Source organism: Lytechinus variegatus, chromosome 17 (assembly GCF_018143015.1).
Source record: "Lytechinus variegatus isolate NC3 chromosome 17, Lvar_3.0, whole genome shotgun sequence".
Lineage (NCBI taxonomy): Eukaryota > Metazoa > Echinodermata > Echinoidea > Temnopleuroida > Toxopneustidae > Lytechinus > Lytechinus variegatus.
This window is the reverse complement of record NC_054756.1, coordinates 26,815,277-26,834,334: the sequence shown is the minus strand read 5'-3', so window position 1 is coordinate 26,834,334 and position 19,058 is coordinate 26,815,277. Positions and strand designations below refer to the sequence as shown.

Below are 19,058 nucleotides of genomic sequence, written 5' to 3'. Positions count from 1 at the left end.
AGTCATCCCCACAAAAGACTTGGGGGTTGGTGGAGAAGAGGGGATTAAATAGAACCATATTTAGAAAGAATGACAGGATCATTGCATTACAACATTTAGGGTGGACCTATGTAGATTCAGTGTATATGGATGGAAACAATATGTTGTACTTGTATATTTTTAATTTGATTTCCAAGCCAACAAAATATTTGATTCAATGCTTTGGGTGGGTGACTTTCAGTTAAGCTATCTGGAGCCTTTAGGGATTTAAATGTACATGACTGTGTATCTAGATTTCTAAACCCTATCATTGTCTCTGTAACACAAATATTTGCAATCAATCACAAAATATCAGTAGCCAATCAAAACCATTGTTGCAGTTTGTTCTTGACAGTGATCAACAACCACAATTATCTGTTTGTATTACATGCAGCTATCAATTGCAAACCTCTTTAGATTAAAGGAATCAGGGTCTAGTTTTACAAAGAATTATGCTTTATTAAAATCAAATTCATATTGAAAATGATCTTAATTTCCCATTTTAGTTATTTGAGATCAATATCATTTTGAGTTTGATATGAATATCTTGAAACTTTTGTAAGACGGCCCGAGGTCATACACCGATGTGAGTTAAGGTGAAGTTTTTCTCTGTCTCTCCATACGTTTAAATCAGTTTATTGTTATATTTTTGGTAACTGAATTTATTCATCTTCTCCTTTCTCCACTCTAGATCCAAGATCTGAAGAACTTCAACAACGACATACTGGCTCATAAGGGCGACCTCCGAGTCAACAACATGTCCGGTCAGAAGTTCTTGAAGGGTGCCGACAAGTACAAGGGTACCCTGACCGACTACCGGACCAACGTCATGCCGGCGCAGTTCAACCGCCAATTCCGGGAAAACCCTGATCAGAACATCATCGGCGCCAAGCTGACCGACCTCAACCAGCGGTATGAACAGCTCTTCAATTCCTGCGATGGTCAGTACAATAACCTGAGTGATCTGCTTGAGCGGTTGACGCGCTTCAAGGGATCCGTAGAAGGCATGGAGACATGGTTGCAGGAGGCCTATGACACTCAGGGCCGGCTTATGAAGGAACCAATTGGAGCTGAGCCAGAGTTCATCAAGAAGCAGATTGAACGTGTTCAGGTACATGTATAGTTCAGAACTACTACGTATATATTGAAATCATGGGCTGCAGATCACTCCTTTTAATTGTGTACCAATAGTTTACAGGGTAAATTCAAAAGAAAATTTCATCAAAGTTTGTGAATTCACTAAAGTGTGATATAGGACATTCAAATCATTTAATATTACAAGATACAAGATTTTATTTGGTCTTGGTAAATATTTGTGTAGAGATTTCATTTTCACTGGCATATTTCAAAAGATACAGGAAATCATAAACAAGAACAGAAAATGAAAAAAAAATGGAAAAAGCAACAAAATGATAAAGTTAGGGAAATAATTGGCATTTTCAATCTTTATATCCAGTATTTTATCATTATATTACATGTATTTTTCTGTGACACTTTCTGGCAAAGGTCCCCCTTATTTATCTTTTTCACTGTAGCTGCAATTCTCTTTATTTTCTTATATTGTTTTTTGTTTGATTGATTTTACAGATGTTTTATGAAGAGGTTGTCAAACATGGTCATGACATTGACAGGGTCAAGGACGCAGGTTGTGACCTCTATGAAAGTCATCCAGAGCTGAAGCCCGGTGTCGAGCGAACAGTCGGTAAGAATCCTTAGTTTGAAAAAAAATATTTAAAAAGAAATCATTGCTAGATGGATACACTGGTGGAGTCCTGTAATTCAAGTTACATGGGGGAGTTACAAATTAAGATGCTCTACAAAAAGAGATACTATCTTTTTTTGAACCTTTGGGAGAAAGAGATACATGTATCTGCAATCAATGGATAAAAGCAAACTAAATTGTTTATTTCCTTTACACCTACTGTACCTTGACGAGAAATACAATAAAGTGCAGTCTCCCACTGAGTCTTTGGGTGTAAGAGATATCTGTAGTCAATGGATAATTGCAAACTAAATCTTTTATTCCTTTACAGCTACCATAGATGAAAAGTACAATGCCCTTCTCAAGCAGTACGTGGCCCGCATCAATGTCCTTGGCAACGCCTTGGCCCAGTCCCAGGACTATGAGGAAAACATCTACTCCATGAATCAGTGGTTGGAGTCCCATGAGCGGACCATGACCCAGATGGAGAGCTCACCCCTCATTGCTAGGATGGAGCCCCTCCAGGAATGCGTCACCAACACCAAGGTAACCCACAGTTCATTCTTGAGTCATTTGTTCATCTGTCCATCATAATCTTGTTCTTTTAGTAAAGTAGTTTTTGATTGTCATATAGCTGTTCTCATATCAATTTTCCCATGAGAGCTGACGATATTGCTTTGAAATTTAATCTAGTGATGATCTCCATCTCCTTTAATTTTTGTCACTACATTTTCTCAGACCTTCAGCAACGACCTCCAGACCATCAAGCCAACCGTTGACAACATCAACAAGGTCTCCAACTCCCTTATCCGGGAGTCAGAACCAGAGATGGCCCGCAGCATCCAGACCAAGATGGACAACGTCAACCAACGCTACGGCGACCTGCATCAACGCAACGACACCTACTCGACGACGGTGACCACCACGTACGAGACGGTGACGGTTGTGGAGGATTCTGTGGATGATCTGGATGACTTTGTGTTGCCTGCCATTGAGAAACTGAGCTCGCCGCAGTTCATGAGACAGCAGCCAAAGACCATCAATCGGGAACTTGATGTAAGATTTTTCCTTCCTGTGATAATAAAAATGATTTCATAGATTTAAAAAGCACTTTTTCTATCTTAATTAAATGTACATGTAATTGTTTATGCATGTCGGTCAAATGTAAATGGTCTTAGTAAACTGCATGGTGTTCCATGAAACTGTTCATAAAATTACCCACAATTCAATGTAAGGTGTACGGTGGCCTCAAGTCACATGATAAGATGCAGGTGACATGTGCATGTGATCATCAAAGACTTCTCGTCCTAAATCTACATGTACTTGTACTTATCACATATAAATTTGAACAAATTTGACTTGTCCTAAAGAATAATGCTTTATTGTTAATTTTCTCTTCCCATTTTTGCTTTGCAGTCCACCAAGCAACAGATGGACCAGCACTACCCCAAACTGCAGAAGATCAGAACGCTGTCAGAAGAAGTCAAGAACAGCCCCAACGTCAAGGATGCAACCCATGTCACTTCTCTTGCCAAGACATCGGACCAGAACTGGAATACTCTCAATGACATCTATAACACAAGGTACACATGTTGGATTCTGATTTATCTTTGCATACATGATGTAGATTTGTCATTCACCACTCAGAGCTTGTGGAATACCGATATCTATACAATTGCCCAATTAGAGTTGTTTATCAGAATTAAAAGACATTAAAATGTCTGTTCATACTATTACCTGAGAAAGACAAATATATTGACTAGTTAAGGCATTCTGAAAAAGATATGTCTTATATTTGTTAGTTTTGTTCAGCAAACTTCCACCTTCCTAAAATCATTAAAAACATACATGTACTGGTTCTCATGTTGAATTATTTTGTTTATGAAAGATGTTTTATAATGTTAGTTTGTTAATTTTCTATTTGATATTTGTATTTTGTTTCTTGATCTAAGTTACTGATACAAGACTAAATTACTTGTATGTAAAGCGCAATGAGATTCAGTTGAATATTATGCACTACATGTATATATTATCATTATTTACGACAAAGAAAAGTCACTTGAACACAAACCAAAATATAATTAGAGGAGAGTCACGTGGATAGTGGGAAAAGGAAAAAAATGTAGGTGTCTTATTCACCAAATACATGTACTGTACATGGGAACACAAATCAATTAATCCTTTATACTTCATGCCATTTGTGTCGAACAGGAGAACACAGGCCCAGGAACTTCAAGGGGCTCAGGACCGGTATAGCAACATCAACACAGAGTTTGAGACCTGGATCAACACTGTAGAGCGGAAGTATGACAGCCTGCCCTCTGGTGTCAAGGACCAGTCGTCCCTCGATCGCCAGGTCACGGAAATCACGGTAAGTACCCTAAACACTTTTAGTGTTCCCTAGAGTGTGTCGCCTACATATTCTTCTAGAATTCTCGGCCCTGTTTTCATAAAAGTTACCATCATGGTAACTTTTATGGAATCCTTGATTCTGATTGGCTGTTGATCAGCATTACCGTGGTAGTTACCATTGGATGTTAAAGTTCCCATAATAGTAACTCTTCTACAATGGGGCACAGTGGTTCATAAATCTGTAAGTTATGATTGACTTTCTAATCAATGGGTGATCCTTTCTTGAGAGCTAAATCAACACCAATGATATTCGGTGTATTGTTTATCATTTACCTAAGAATGGATCACCAGTCGCTCTTTGAATACATGTAGCTCGTACCTTGCGAATAGCTTTATGAAACGCCCACCTGGCATCTAAACTTTGGCACATACAAAATACATGTACATGAATGTATTCACGTCTCCTCTTAAAGTCAAATTGCTCTTAACATGAACAGATACGTGTATATGTGGTCCCATGTGATTCTACTGATGCAGGGTTGATGGTGCAGTAGTTTTCTATTGCCAAGTGGCTTCTGGAGTTGCTAAAGTACGATGAAAAATGTTTTAGTCTCACTGAGAGAAAGAAAATTCATTTCCAAATACTGTTCTTTGCAGCCCCTGCACAGCGAAGTCACCAATGCTGTGAAGCGCATGGACGAGGTCAAACAGGCTGGGCAGACGCTGGGTCAACTACAGAGGGAGGTAGAGAAGCCCATTGCGTACACCGTGCAGCGCTCCAAGGAGTACAGCATGCCACCGATAGTCTCCACGGAGAAGAAGCCTCGCACCATCGAAGAGGTCCAGAGAAGCTTCGCCGAGCCCCAAGGTTGGTAGCCATTAAAATATCCTGCATGTTGAGATGCAACAAATAGAAAAACCATAATATACTGTACCATTTGCAACCTCAAGTATGTGGAAATCCATGTACAATGTATGTCATAATTTTTTCTTTTTTTTTTCCTTTGAATACAAAGAGATGCATACTGAGTTGTCAAGAAAACAATGAATGTATAAATATCATTTCTAGAAAATATTTTGAGCAAACATGTATTTTAGATGTTGACGTTGCTGGGCATCCATAGTTTTGGTTGAACGGATCAATCATAACTCTTTGTAAGATGGGTACCAGGTCAATCTGACAATCTGCAATAAGGAATATGCATCTCTCATTCCTCCTCCTTGTCTTTTGTCAATTCAGAGTCTCCCATTTCCCAAGAGATCACCACACACAACACCCGCTACGACACCCTCTTCAAGAACCTGGGCAGCCGTCTGGACGACCTGGAGCTGATGCGACGTCTGATGGCGCTCAACGACGACGGCAGCAAGCTCGTCGACTGGGAGATCACCACGGATAGCCGGCTCGAGAGGGAAGTCCCGACCAGCAATGATATCGACACCCTTGAGAAAGAGATCAACAACTATAAGGTAGGTTTAAACTTGTTATCTACTGACATTTTGAATTCCCATATCCTTTATACACGTACAGAGACCACGAGGGGAGGGTTTAGACGTTACCATAGTAACACTGTTTCTCAGCCAATCAAAATCGAGGAAAGTTGCCAGATGTGACAACTCGTCAGACAGCAGATGTTGACGGAATGCCTCCCTGAAATGTTTAATTTCCATTACTGTACATGTAGCCCAAATGGTAATGACTTGCAGAGCTGCCAAGTAGTGCTGATTTTCAGAAATTCTAAAAAATGAGAAGAAGCCTGGTGGTTTCAGGTGAAATGATAATTTCTTAAGTTAAAGTTTTGTGTTATCCTGTGGTATTTCTTGCAGAAATACTGATATTCTCATCAATATACCGATTTTTAGCCCTACAAATACTGAAATATTATTGTTCAGGTTGGCAGCTTTGCTTTGGGCAATTCACGTAGTGATGGAAGAATTGAGGTTTATTATTTTATGTAAATTCCTTTTGTTTGTTCGACTCAGAGAATACAGATCATGTGGGGGTCATTTCAAAGTACCTTTTTAGGGGAAGGAATTTAGTTATCATCCACGTCGCATTTTCATTTTAGGAAATATGTGAAGATGTCCAGAGGCATGGCCAGCCAGTGACTGAGACATCAGCAAATATTGACACCTTCAATCGGGACAATGCCCCTCGCCTTTCCCGTGACCAGCAGAACCAGCTGTCTGACCTCTCCAACACCCTGCGTACCCGCTATGACGATCTCACCGCGAGGTCCAGGCGTGACTTGACCGATTCGGAGGAGAGGCTTAGGAGATTGAGGGCTGAACAGGATGAGAGTGTGAGTGAAATGATTTGGATGACTCCTGAGCAATATAACAGGAAGTCCTCTGGTTTAGTTAAATATCCTTTGATGCAGGATCCTATACAGACTGCCCTTATTTATTTAAAAAATTTTTTTTTTTACAATAAACCCTCATTAAGTTGATTTGAATGAGGGTTTATAGCAATTAAAAAAAAAGAATTAAACAAATAAAAATCACTGGAAACCCCAAAGCCATTGAAACTTCAAAGTTACTTTTCACATGTAAATTTGCACGTTTTAATTTGTTAAGATATTCTCCACTCCTCTATTCATTTCTTGCAAAATTCAAAAAGAAGAAATGGATCATTGGATGAAAATATGATTGTTGCCAATTTGAAGAATAAACACTGATCAGACAATGCTGCAATAATTTTATAAATCAAAGTCATTTTTGAGGTAGTTGATTTTGAATTTGCTTATCTTTTTTCCAGCAACTGTGTGAATAATGTGTGACATACTTTAGGAGCCAGCACCTTTAGAGTTGTTTTTTTAACAAATAAATGATGCTATTAATGCTGTTCATCTTTGTCATCCTTTATTGACCGTTCTCATCCTTACAGGCCATGATCAGGTCGATGGTTGAGAGTCTGTCTGCCGGGCTGCTACAAGAGTCTGACTGGATCGACACTGCTGAGAAGAGGCTTGGCTCAGAGCAACCCCTCAACGAGGAGACGGTTCCTCTACAGCGTCAAGAGGCAGAACATCAGGTGAGAATAAAATCACCTAGCAATCCTTGTCATTATCATTTTCATTTTCAACATCGTCACCATGGTCACCTTAATACTTGTCATTGTCACTGTCATCATCATACATGTAGTCATCGCCACCATTACCATCATCTTCATCATCAACATCATCTTCGTCATTATCATGATCTTCATCATTATCATGGTCTTCATCATTATCAACATGATCTTCATCATCATCTCAACCGCCACTACCACCAACACCATCATCATCAGCAGCACTATCAGCAGCATCATCATCATCATCATCACCATCATCACCATCACTATCATCACCATTATCATCACCACCATCATCATCATCATCATCACCATCATCACCATCACCATCATCATCACCATTATCATCACCATCATCATCACCATCATCATCATCACCATCATCATCATCATCATCATCTTATTGTCATTGTTGTCATGATCACTGCCGTCACTATTATATTCCTTCTTCTCTTCCTCCTCATCATTTCCATCATTACCCTCCCCTCCACCATTCTCCTCCTCTCCTTCACCATCACAAATATAACCCAGAGATGCATCTGACACATACTGAACTGATTGCAACCCATTATCTTTCATTCCAAATTCTTCACAGGATCTCAACGCCGACATCACCGCCCATCAAGTACCCATCGTAAAGTCTGTCCAGGACACGCAGAGCTTCTTGAACAAGTACGGTGACAAGCTGCGGCCCAACGACAGGTCCAGGCTTCAGGAGGGTGCAGATACTCTCAAAGGCCGCTATGATACAGTCTCAAAGGTTAGTAGATTCTGTCATTGAGGCCCCGTAACACAAAGGTCAGTAATTTATTGTTAAATTTGAAAGCACAAATCTGATTGGTTCCTGGTGAGTCGACTGAGAAAAATGCACACGCAACGATAGTCTTGATATGCCATTTCATTAACTCTTTGCCTGCTTTGTTCGACTACATTCACATACAGCAGACTGCCAAGTTCAACTCTCTTGGCAAAGTCTATTCACAATACACACAGAGTGTATTAAGTCTATTGTTCATACACACATGCGCAATAGTGATGTTTCCACACAGAGCTTTACAGTAAACCAATCGAACGCTATTAGAGCTGAATTAGCAATTCCCCTCTTTAAGGTTGCACCTTGAGATAAATGTGGCACAGGATTGTTTCTGTCCATGGCTGGCATAGAGTGAACGATTAAGGTTTTCTCCAGCAGCCTCTTGACTTTGAAGTACTGGCCTTGAGTGCATCCCTAAATGTTAGGTAACAGAGCCCAAAGATATGGATAAGTCATATAATGGACCTTTGCTGCATGGTAATTTGTATGTATTTTATCTCCTATGCTGACCTAGGAAAAGACGCTATAGTAATATGAACTATTATTAATACTATTAATGAAATATTAGTAACCAACAACTTTTGAAAATATCTTTTTGACTATTTAGGAATCTAACCAGAGAAACAACAAGATCGGCTACTCCTCCAATGACCTGAACAAGTACGAGAATGAGGGCGGTACCTTCAAGCAGTGGCTGGGAGACGCGGAGAGGCAGTTGGCCAACGCCAAACGCAACGTGCCGGAGGACTATGAAGCTCTGAAATCCAAGCTTGATGAGCAGAAGGAGTTCACCGAGGATGTCAACGACCACAAGGGCGACCTCAAGTTCATCAACATGACCGGACAGAAGTTCCTTGAGAACGCCAAGGTTCGTGCATGCTCATGCGTTGTATTATGATGCAATTTATGGAAACCCACTTTTGCTCTTGATACCGTGAGGCCCATATGTTGTTATAGAGACACATTGATTCTTAAATGAGGCATTAAAAGTGGCACAGACTTTTCACATGGTAGTTGTTGAACTTTAATGATCATGCCTAGAAGCATTTCATAAAGTAGTCGGGGAAATTTATGGACAAATCACTTCTTTTACGCATAGGTCACTCTAGTTACTACAGTAATTGAATGACAAAATACAAATGCAAATAACCTTTTGCCATCATTGGTTAAACACTCAACATGTTAAGATCTCTTTACATTGCAGAACTACAAGTCAGACCTGTCCCAGTTCAGGACTGCAGTCCTTCCTCGTGAGTTCTCCCGCCAGTTCCGTGAGAACCCCGACACCAACATCATCCACTCCAACCTGACTGACCTCAATGACCGCTACTCCCGTCTCAAGATGGACTCTGCCGACTTCTTGGCCAGGCTGACCGAGGTGGCTGGCCGCCAGAAGCGTTACAACAAGGCGGTCAACTACATAGATGGCTGGCTGACCAGCTCCAGGACCAATCTGGACCAGATGATGCGGGAACCGATCGCTGCGGAACCAGCTGAGATCCAGAAGCAGATTGATCGTCTCAAGGTACGGAGGGGAGTGTAGATCCCCTTGTCGAGCATTACGTTTGCTGCTTGAATTTATGCCAATGTATTTGGAGATCATGTCCATATACTGAACATAACTAGTTTACAATGAGATAAGTCAAGGAGGGTAGGGGGTGTAATTTGAAAGAAAACTTTGAAGGTTACAATACCATTCTCTCCTCTCTTGTTATGGCAGCCTTTAGAAAGATATGGGTTTTAATTTATGAAACATTTTCTTGCCTGCAGAACTTTTCTGATGATGTGGTCATGCATTCCGATGAAGTACAGCTGGTGGATACCACAGGCCAGTCTCTTGGTGAGATCGTACCAGAGTTGAAGCCCCAGATCAAGCGTACAACTAGTAAGTAGAACTGATGCCAGTGTTGATCATAATAACTTGATTTAATGTGCCAGCACAGTTAGAGATATCGAAGAAAAAGGATTCACAAATTTGGGAATACCTAGAGAGATTGAATATTTGTTCTACAATCTATATGTAATTTAAAATTGTAGATCTGAGATTTAAAAAAAAGGTGGATTCGTGAATTGCTAATACCCTAAGAGAGTAGAGATTAAAACCAAAATGGATCCTCAAATTGGCAACAACCTGAGAGATATTTTATTATACAAGTTAAGATTGTTTTTTAGATCTTGAAACGAGATAAGTATGCTGACACCATTTCGTATTTTTGAGAGTCAATCAATGTTATATAATAACCGTAAAAACATGTTGTAATAAACTTAAAAACGGGTAATTCAGTTGCCAGTCTGACAATGACTTTAAGACTAATTCAGCCCCTCAAAAAATAATCTTGACCGTAAACTGTAAGAAAAATGTAATTTCAGTTTCTGGACAAGCTGATAATTACATGTATATGTAGATAATCTGACACCTTCATTTGCTTAAAACCTGTCACACTCTGTTTTCTCTCCTTAGCTGATGTCCACAACCGTTACGACGGGCTCCGTGGCGACATCGATGGCCGCCTCAACACCCTGCAGAACGCCCTCACACAGTCACAGAGTGTCCAGGATAGCATGGCAGATGTCCTGCGCTGGTTAGACAAGGCAGAGAGGGAACACTACGTCCTTGACAAAGGAACGGCTGTCAAGGTCAAGAAAGAGCCACTGCAGGAACACTATCAACAATACAAGGTATGCAAGAACTTGGGAGGAATTTCTAGGCCCTTTTATGACAAAGAGCTGCAACAGATTTAAATTGATATCATAATTTGTGTTGTTAAATGATAGGAATTCCAGATCTAAATTGCAACTCTTTATAAGACAGGGCCCCCTTAGTTTCATATTTAGAGTCATACTAAAGCCACAGTAGTAATTTAATTTTGAAGTTTCTTTATGACAGCCATGATCACCTTTCACATAACCATTTAATGTTTGTGTCATTCAAGATTCTTCTCTTTAGACAGTTGTTTTTTTTCTGGTGGTGAGAGGTTGATTTAAACATTTTGAGCTACTCTGCTTCAGTGTATCTGTAGTGAAGGAATAAGTTGAAGCAAAACAGATTACTCAGAACAGAATTGCTATAGAGGTTACATTAATTTCATATATTGAATGGATGATGTCTTTCATTCTTATTTGGTAATATGACAAGAGAGAAAGAAAGAATTCAAAGTTTACAAATAAAAATACTACCGCTACGTGCAATGCTGACATAATAATTGGCTGGTTGTTTGCGGCCACTCATTAGGAATGATGTCTTTTTTCCACTCCCCTAGATCCTGCAAACAGACATTGACAACCATCGTCCCGTTGTAGAGGCGATCAACCGTCAGTCCGGGGACCTGATCAGGAACAGCGAGCCTCAGGTGGCGCAACTGATCCAATCCAATCTTGAGAAGATCAATCAACGCTACGCCAAGGTGGATGCTGATACACAGGTGAGGCATTGTAAATAGGACAAAGAGTGAGGTAACAATGATGATGATGATGATATGATTTTAATGATGATGATGATAGTAATAATGATAATGATAATAATAATAAGAATAATGATTAGTATTTTGAAGACTGATAATAATAATAAAGATTTTAAGGCACTTACATCGATGACAAACTTTCCAAATCATTGCAAAATGAAAAAAAAAAACAATCCTTGAAAATAAATTACATGTACATGTATTAGTTTTATATACTTGTATATACATTTACAAAAATGAATATGTATTGATATTTAAATCATTTTGTATTCAAAATTGTGTATTAACCGTATGATGAAATAGAATGTGAAAACAAAAAAGAATATGAAACTTATACAATGTATGTAATACATAAATCTAAAACTACAGAATCCTATTATAAGGTTGAGGGTGGAGGGAAAGAAAAACAATTAATCAAATATATATTTTTTTCTGTATTTTCATGTCCGTTTGAATTAAATTGATGTTTAATTGAATTGAAATTATATTCAACTAAATGTAATCAATATTTATTTACAGGGTACTGGGCAATACCTGACTGATCTGACGGACAAGCTGAATGAGTTTGTTAAACAGGTGGATTCTCTTGAAGACTGGGAGCTACCCGTTATCAACACCATCGAGAACAGTAACTTCATGCAGGGCAACTTGAACGAAGTCGCCAGCAAACTCATGGTATGGTTATGCCTCGTCTTACATTTACCTTTTTGATGTCTATTCTTATTGTAGATATTAATACCAAGGTTCTTTTAATATGTACATGTAGTGCTTATATCTTTACATACATGTATATATACATTTTCATACCTCTATTCCCTGGAGAACAAGTAAGAAAAAGTACATACATGTAATTATGATTTTTTACACTGCTTAGCATTCTACAGGTGTACATGTATTATATCATCATGGGCACTTGATGTCACCTCTATCACAATTTTCAGGTTGGACAAAAAATCACATAAATCACAGTACATGTATCTTTTGAGGAGGAAAATCACTGTTTACATCTACCTTTTTTTCATGAAACACTCTCTTTTTTACCTTTAAAAGACTTTTTGCAGAAGTCCTGTCTTGAACGAACATCACTGACATGCTTGTTTCATGAAATGCTCCCTTATGTTTACCTTAAAAAACACTTAAATCACAATATCTTTGTCACTGACTGCATGTACTTTTTCATGAAAATACTCCCCTTATCTTTACCTTTAACACACTTTTATCACAATTTTCCGCGCAGGACTCTCAGCGTCAGATGGAGGGTCACACCCAGCAGCTGAACCTGGTCCGCCGCCTTGGTTCCGAGCTGTTGAAGCACCCCAAGGCAAGCGATACATCCTTCGTATCCACCGTCCTTGACAACACCAATAGGAACTGGGAAAGTCTGGAGGATGCCATTGAAAAGAGGTTTGATAATTCACTTCTTATTCATGTATGTATTATGAATTCAAAATGGAAACTAATTATTCTTATTTGCTATGAGACATTGTTTTATTGATAATTTAGATTGTATGTGAAAGAACAGCTAAAATTGTTAAGACACATAAATAAGAATTTATAATAGTAAAGCCTTTTAAAGCATTTTTCATTCCTTTTTCAATTGCACGTGGAGAGATGAACACAAGCATTGACAGTTTTGGACATGAGAAGCTAGCTCTACATACATGTATTTCTTTGGAGCGAAGTACATGGTAACCACAAGGAAAAAGTAGTCTGCAGGCACAGACCCTGATTGAACTTTGATAGACAGATGGATCTTTTTAAAAGACGAGCACAGCACACTTACGAAAAGGTGCTACGTGTGTGTGAAATACCAATGAATTAGACTTGATTCCAAACTCATTTTCAAAATTTTGTATCCTCTGCAGAACTCAACAGCTCGAGGAGAGGCAGGCTGCCACCAAGAAGTATAACACGGCCAGCACGGACACCAACTACTGGCTGGACACATCCGAAAGGAGGGTCAAGCAGCTCCAGCCGGTCTCCATGGACAGGCAGACCGTACAGATGCAACTCAAAGAAGTTCAGGTGAGATTCAGGATAGATGGGTTTGCTCCAGGTGCTGAGTCGGGAGGAGGATGAGAATAGGAGTACATGTAGGGTATCTAGGATGAGGAGAAAGAAAAAAGCAAGAGTAGGAGGAAGGGGCAACGAAAGAAGAAGGGGAAGGGGAGGAGCAGAAAGAGAAGGGGAGAATGAGAACGAAGAAACAAAAAATGAGAAAGGGTAGTAGAAGGAGTAGGAAGAAAAAGAGGAGCAAGAATGAGGAGAGGAGTAGAAGGAGAAGAAAGAGAGAAGAAGGAAACAGAGAAGAAGGAGAAGTAGACAGAAGTAGGCAAAGAGATAGAAGTAGAATGAAAGTGTAATGAAAAGGAGGAGGAAGAGAAGATGAAATTAAATGAGAAAAGGAAGAAAAGTAATACTTTGAGATATTTTCATGTGCTATATTTGGTGTATTTTTATGCAAATGACTCTAAGCTTCTCATGTTCCCTCCATAACCACCCTAAAAATTCTGTTTTCTCTCTCAGCCTCTGCGTGATGAAGTGATCAGCTACAAACCCACCATGACAGACCTCAACAAGGTCGGCAACAACCTTGATCGTATTATCAAGGTCACAAACTCCTCCACTGCAACAGAGCCTCATCTCAGGTCCACGACGCTAGGTCAGGAACGGAAGCCTGGTGAGAGGCTGCGACCCAAGATGGCAGCTGCTTTGGACCAGAGCGGATTCTTTGATGGTCAGTAGATTTTCATCTTTTTTCATGTACTTGACTGTAAAAATGTTTAATTTAATTGAATAATGGTACATGTACACCTGTACATGTATGTGCTTGACTTCACAATTATAATTGCTAAAGGATGAAATTTTGATTTTTTCAGCAAATTGGCAAACTCTTTACTTCTCGAAAACATTCCGTATCATTCTGATTTTCCTTCCTACATGTCCCTTTGCCCTAAGGGAATTTATGATGATTAATTATATCTTTATTTGATCAGCTTCTATTAAAAGTTGCGATGAAAAAAGTCAATATGTGCATGTTTCTTTCATTGTAAATATTACATGTACCTTTAAAACTTTTATGTTACAGAAATGAACCAAATGTTATAAATAATGCCTTTAGAAGTTAGGAATGCGTCAATTTTTTTAAGAAAGCTCTTTCAAACTTTAGAGTTTTGCCAATTGAAAGATCTTGTTAAAGTTTTTTCTACATGTAGTTTGTTACTTTCTGTAGCATTGAACACTGGATCCTTTCTGATATCTTCAATAGTAATAATAATACAGTCATGCTTATAAAGCACATATCACTGCCAAATTCGTCCCTATCTATTCAAATTGACATCACTTGGCCTCCTTTCCACTCCACCCTACAGAGGAATCTCCTATCAAGGATGAATTGAACGTTGCCAATGACCGTTACGACGACCTCCTGGCTAAACTCAAGGCCAGAGCCGAGCTCCTGGAACTCATCAGTGAGTACATGGATCTCATGGGCCGTCTTGGGGAGACCCACGACTGGATCCAGAAACTTGACAACCAGATCAACATGACCAAGAGCGGAGCTGGAGATTTGGAGTCGCTCCAACAACATCAGAGTGATTTTGCTGTAAGTTGTGTGTTGACTGAGAGTTCTTTGTAAAGGGCTTGTCAGGTGTTTTATCCAATAGTTACTACAGCAACTCGGTGTCTCAGCGAATCAAACTTATGAAAAGTTGCTAGATCCTACAACTTATTGGGTCAAAATATCAATGAAATGCTCCACTTAGAAAAGAAAATCATTTTGTACATCAATTATCTCGATTAGATTAAAATGAAAGTTAAAGTGGAAGGTATTTCCTTGTTGAGAGTAGTAATTTCCCAGCTTATCAGTCAACATGTTTGCAAAACGTCAAGTCTTTTTCAAAACGTCAAGTCTTTTTCAGAACCAAACGTGTCCACTAAAGAATACATGGTGTACAGTGAGGCCTCTACAATAACATTAATACTATTATCATTATTGTTACACAAAACACTCTTTTGCTGTGATTGTTCTTTCAGAACCTGAGGAATGACTTTGAGCAGCGCCGTGTGCCCATCCAGGATGTCATCAGCGACGCCGAGACCTTCCTGAGGGTCAACCGCAACCAGCTGACCGGTCAGCAGGCCCAGGACATGCAGGACAAGATCAACGCCCTTAGGCGATACCTTGACCAGGTCATGGTCATCACGGAACAGATCGTCAAGGAGACGGAGACACAGATCATGGCTGTGAACCTTGAGATGCAGGAACAGGTAAGTGTACTTTTCACCAGTGAAGTTTTGGCTTACATAAGAAGAGATGGGGGGCCCCAATCAATGGAAACAACTAGGAAAACCAGCATCCTAGCATCTATTGATTGTCTCATCCAAGATGCAATAGTACATGCATGTAGTGCTGGAGGTCTTGGTGAATGTGCAGTGGACAGCATTGTTTGGATCTAATCTTGCCTGAGTAATGACATCATCGTTAAATAGACTGAATGATCAACATGAAACAACCAATCAAATGACAAGGATCTATCTACATGTAGGTGCCATATAATGTGGATTAATGTAAAACGATTACTCAGAAACCTTCTACTAACAGTATCCTCTCTCTCCTTGCTCCCTTGTAGTCTCAACTGGGCCTACAGTTCCAGGAAGTTTTGACGGCTTTGCAGGATCTGCTGGATTGGGTCAAGTATTCTGAAGAACAGCACTCCTCTGAGCAACCTCTTGCTGAAACTCAAAGGGAGGTCCATGATCAGAATCTCACACATACAGTAAGTAACATTAATTGCAGGTTTCTTTTGGTGTTTTGCGTTTTCTAGTAGTTAGAATTCATATTGCCATTTACCTTGTTTATAAAGAGTAAAATTGCTACATAAATTACATTGGCAAAATGATAAAAAAGGGAGAAACAACATGAAAGTGCATTGTAGTGTGTGCTGATTGGCTCTTTGATGGACATTTAATACATGTATGGAGAGAAATACATGCAGATTATACCTCAAGCATACATATACTTGAAGTGTGTTGAAATATTTCAGGAGCCAGTTGCACAAATTGTTATGGCTAAAATGAACTCAAACAATTCATATGCGAGTCCCAAATGAATGCTTCTCATTGGTTAAAAAATCAAGTTTATTCTGTGGGAGATATGTTTGATTACAACTCTTTTTGAAACTGCCCCCTGATATTTGGCGATAAGGAATTTTTAAAATATAAAAATGTACATGTATCTTGTATCTTGGACAAATCTTGAAATGCCACCTCACTATCTTAATGTACATGTAGATACATTAATGAGTGTCTAGGGGGGGGGTTATTGATTGAAATGGCAATAGAAGAAATGGTGATTAGACAAAGTGATGATTTGACTAAATGGTTATTGGACCAAATGGTTGATGGACTGAAAAATGAAGGTAGACCATGTGAGTGGACGAGTTAGCAGAGGATGAATTTGCAGTTTACCCTCTTGGGCTCTGTAGCCCAGAAATAGCTCACTTTTCTTGTTCTATCACCAAATGATATAGGTTTGCCATAGATAGGGTTTACTCCTTTTTTTGCCTGCACATTCTCAGTTGTATACTTCTGTTCTTTTACTATTTGTTACACGTATGTGTCATGTTTGTACTGTTTATATTATATCGCTTGTTTTTTTGCTGAGAAAAGATGAATGGAATAGCATTACAATTTCATTAAATCAACAATTAAAATTGTGATTTAATTATTTACATTTCTTTATCATCCAAACCCAGAAACTCAATACAGACGTCCAAGACCATTCTGAGCCTGTCCAGAGGGCCATCGAGGATGCCAACACACTCCTGAAGGCCAAGAGCGCCAAGCTCACCCAGGACGACCAGCGCGTCCTGCAGGAGAACTCGGACGAGCTCCGCACCCGCTACGACCAACTCAACAAGCACTCCTCCGAGTGCTCCATCAAGGTGCCCCTTGCCGAGAATGACCTGGCAAAGATCGAGGAAGACTTCACCGAATTCGGGGACTGGTTGAGGTCCGCCGAGCAGGAGTTGGATGCGATCGTCAGGAACATCGCAACAGACGGGGACCACCTGCAACAGCAGGTTGGAGAGCACAAGAAGTTTACAGACAACGTGGTGACACACTCGGCTGATCTGAAGTACACCGACAAGGGCGCTCAACAGTTCCTGAACTTCAGCAAGGTAAACAATGATATGTACATAAAAAGACAAGCATGCTTGTTGTAGCACGTATGTCAACCTTTTGCGACCCCATGTTCTGCCATGAGAGTGCACTATACTCTTCCTTGTGACTGATGTTTACAACATTGTGCTCTATCTACCTATATTTCTCTTCAAATGCTATTTGTCATCCACAAGCCAAATAGACTTCAGTAAGAAATACTGTGTGGTATATATATATATATACATGTATAACGAGTATAGCCTGTTGGTAAATAAAATGCTAACATGCACCTCTGAGCATCCTGATTTATTGTATGGTTTTAATCACCATATGCTTGCTACATGTATGTTGCAAATGATCATCATTCAGCTTTCAATCTTTTAGTTTTCATCAGTTTTCAAGTTTTCAAGCCATGTTATGTTTGATCCTATATCCAACATTTTAGCTGTATTTTCTCTCTCAACAGACCTACCGTGATTTCCTCAGGGAGTTCCGTAACAGAGTGGCTTCCCGGGAGTTCATGCGCTCCTTCCAGGAGAACAAGGAGAGCGGGGTCATCTTCCAGACACTCGCTGACTTCCACGCCCGTTACGAGCGGCTCAGGACAGCGTGCTTCGACCATGGTGACCTCTTGGGCAAGCTGGTGGAGAAGCACACCAAGTACTGGGGTCGTGTCGGAACAACGCAGGATTGGCTCCAGGGGGCCAACGACTCCTTGAGGGAAATCATGAAGGAACCCATCTGTGCAGAGACGGTCTCCATCAGGAGACAGATTGAAAAGTTGGCCAATTTCAGGAAGGAGGTTGGCAGTCACCAGAAGGATGTGGATGGGGTCACGGAAGCGGGTGTTGACCTCAGTCAAGCCCAGCCTAACATTGGGCCTACTGTTGATAGGACCACAGGTGAGTTGTCAAAAGGATGTTTTTGTCTTTTTGTTTATTCAGACATTTTCTAATCGGTTGAAAATTGCTGGTTCTGTATTGCAAAGTTTAGTTTAGGCATATGTAGGATGCTCAAGTTCAGGCAAATCAGTTGGTTGCAGTATCAAATGTAGTGTCATTGATTTTTGTTTCAAAACATGGTCTTTTCCCTTTCTGAAAACCTGATGATGTTTAAAATTTGATTAAAATGAAAATTCTTCTTTTGTCATAGCAAATGTACAAATCAAAAATATGTTTTCCTTTTGCAAAGGGACATTGAAAGAAATTTTCACATGAGAAGAAAAGAACGAAAACAGATTTTCCTTTTTGGATTGGCTAGACTGATCAGCCTTACCATTAGGAGTGTGGAGTACAGGGCAGTTGTTTTTAACGTGGTTCGTTGATTATTAACTTCATTTTCAGAGTGTTCATGCCTATGTCCTGTCATTGGCCTCCATATCATTAGAAACTGTGGATGGCTACGAGCTCCTGGAAGGTCAGATCAGTGATAACAATAAATATCACCATTATAATTGTCCCCATGCCCATCGTC

The 19,058-nt window shown here is 39.7% G+C and overlaps 2 protein-coding genes across 6 annotated transcripts in view; both read left to right on the top strand.

Moving 5' to 3' along the window:
- The window catches only part of LOC121430602, an 84,987-nt gene extending 75,126 nt beyond the window's left edge, over positions 1 to 9,861 (top strand). The window contains exons 57-70 of the mRNA XM_041627920.1: positions 710 to 1,129; positions 1,606 to 1,720; positions 2,052 to 2,266; positions 2,459 to 2,776; positions 3,137 to 3,303; positions 3,932 to 4,091; positions 4,730 to 4,940; positions 5,313 to 5,542; positions 6,142 to 6,375; positions 6,960 to 7,106; positions 7,741 to 7,905; positions 8,567 to 8,827; positions 9,164 to 9,484; positions 9,730 to 9,861. Coding sequence (XP_041483854.1) covers positions 710 to 1,129; positions 1,606 to 1,720; positions 2,052 to 2,266; positions 2,459 to 2,776; positions 3,137 to 3,303; positions 3,932 to 4,091; positions 4,730 to 4,940; positions 5,313 to 5,542; positions 6,142 to 6,375; positions 6,960 to 7,106; positions 7,741 to 7,905; positions 8,567 to 8,827; positions 9,164 to 9,484; positions 9,730 to 9,852 — 3,087 coding nt within the window. The 3' untranslated portion in view covers positions 9,853 to 9,861. The remainder of the gene's footprint in view (positions 1 to 709; positions 1,130 to 1,605; positions 1,721 to 2,051; positions 2,267 to 2,458; positions 2,777 to 3,136; positions 3,304 to 3,931; positions 4,092 to 4,729; positions 4,941 to 5,312; positions 5,543 to 6,141; positions 6,376 to 6,959; positions 7,107 to 7,740; positions 7,906 to 8,566; positions 8,828 to 9,163; positions 9,485 to 9,729) is intronic.
- A 542-nt stretch (positions 9,862 to 10,403) lies between these two features.
- Positions 10,404 to 19,058, top strand: part of LOC121430518 (microtubule-actin cross-linking factor 1-like) — a 70,977-nt gene continuing 62,322 nt past the window's right edge. For all 5 annotated transcript variants that reach the window (XM_041627805.1, XM_041627804.1, XM_041627806.1 and 2 more), the window contains exons 1-11: positions 10,404 to 10,638; positions 11,220 to 11,381; positions 11,940 to 12,095; positions 12,658 to 12,824; positions 13,286 to 13,445; positions 13,947 to 14,157; positions 14,792 to 15,024; positions 15,456 to 15,689; positions 16,052 to 16,198; positions 17,177 to 17,602; positions 18,052 to 18,487. In XM_041627805.1, the coding sequence (XP_041483739.1) occupies positions 10,522 to 10,638; positions 11,220 to 11,381; positions 11,940 to 12,095; positions 12,658 to 12,824; positions 13,286 to 13,445; positions 13,947 to 14,157; positions 14,792 to 15,024; positions 15,456 to 15,689; positions 16,052 to 16,198; positions 17,177 to 17,602; positions 18,052 to 18,487 (2,449 nt within the window). In that variant the 5' untranslated portion in view covers positions 10,404 to 10,521. The remainder of the gene's footprint in view (positions 10,639 to 11,219; positions 11,382 to 11,939; positions 12,096 to 12,657; positions 12,825 to 13,285; positions 13,446 to 13,946; positions 14,158 to 14,791; positions 15,025 to 15,455; positions 15,690 to 16,051; positions 16,199 to 17,176; positions 17,603 to 18,051; positions 18,488 to 19,058) is intronic.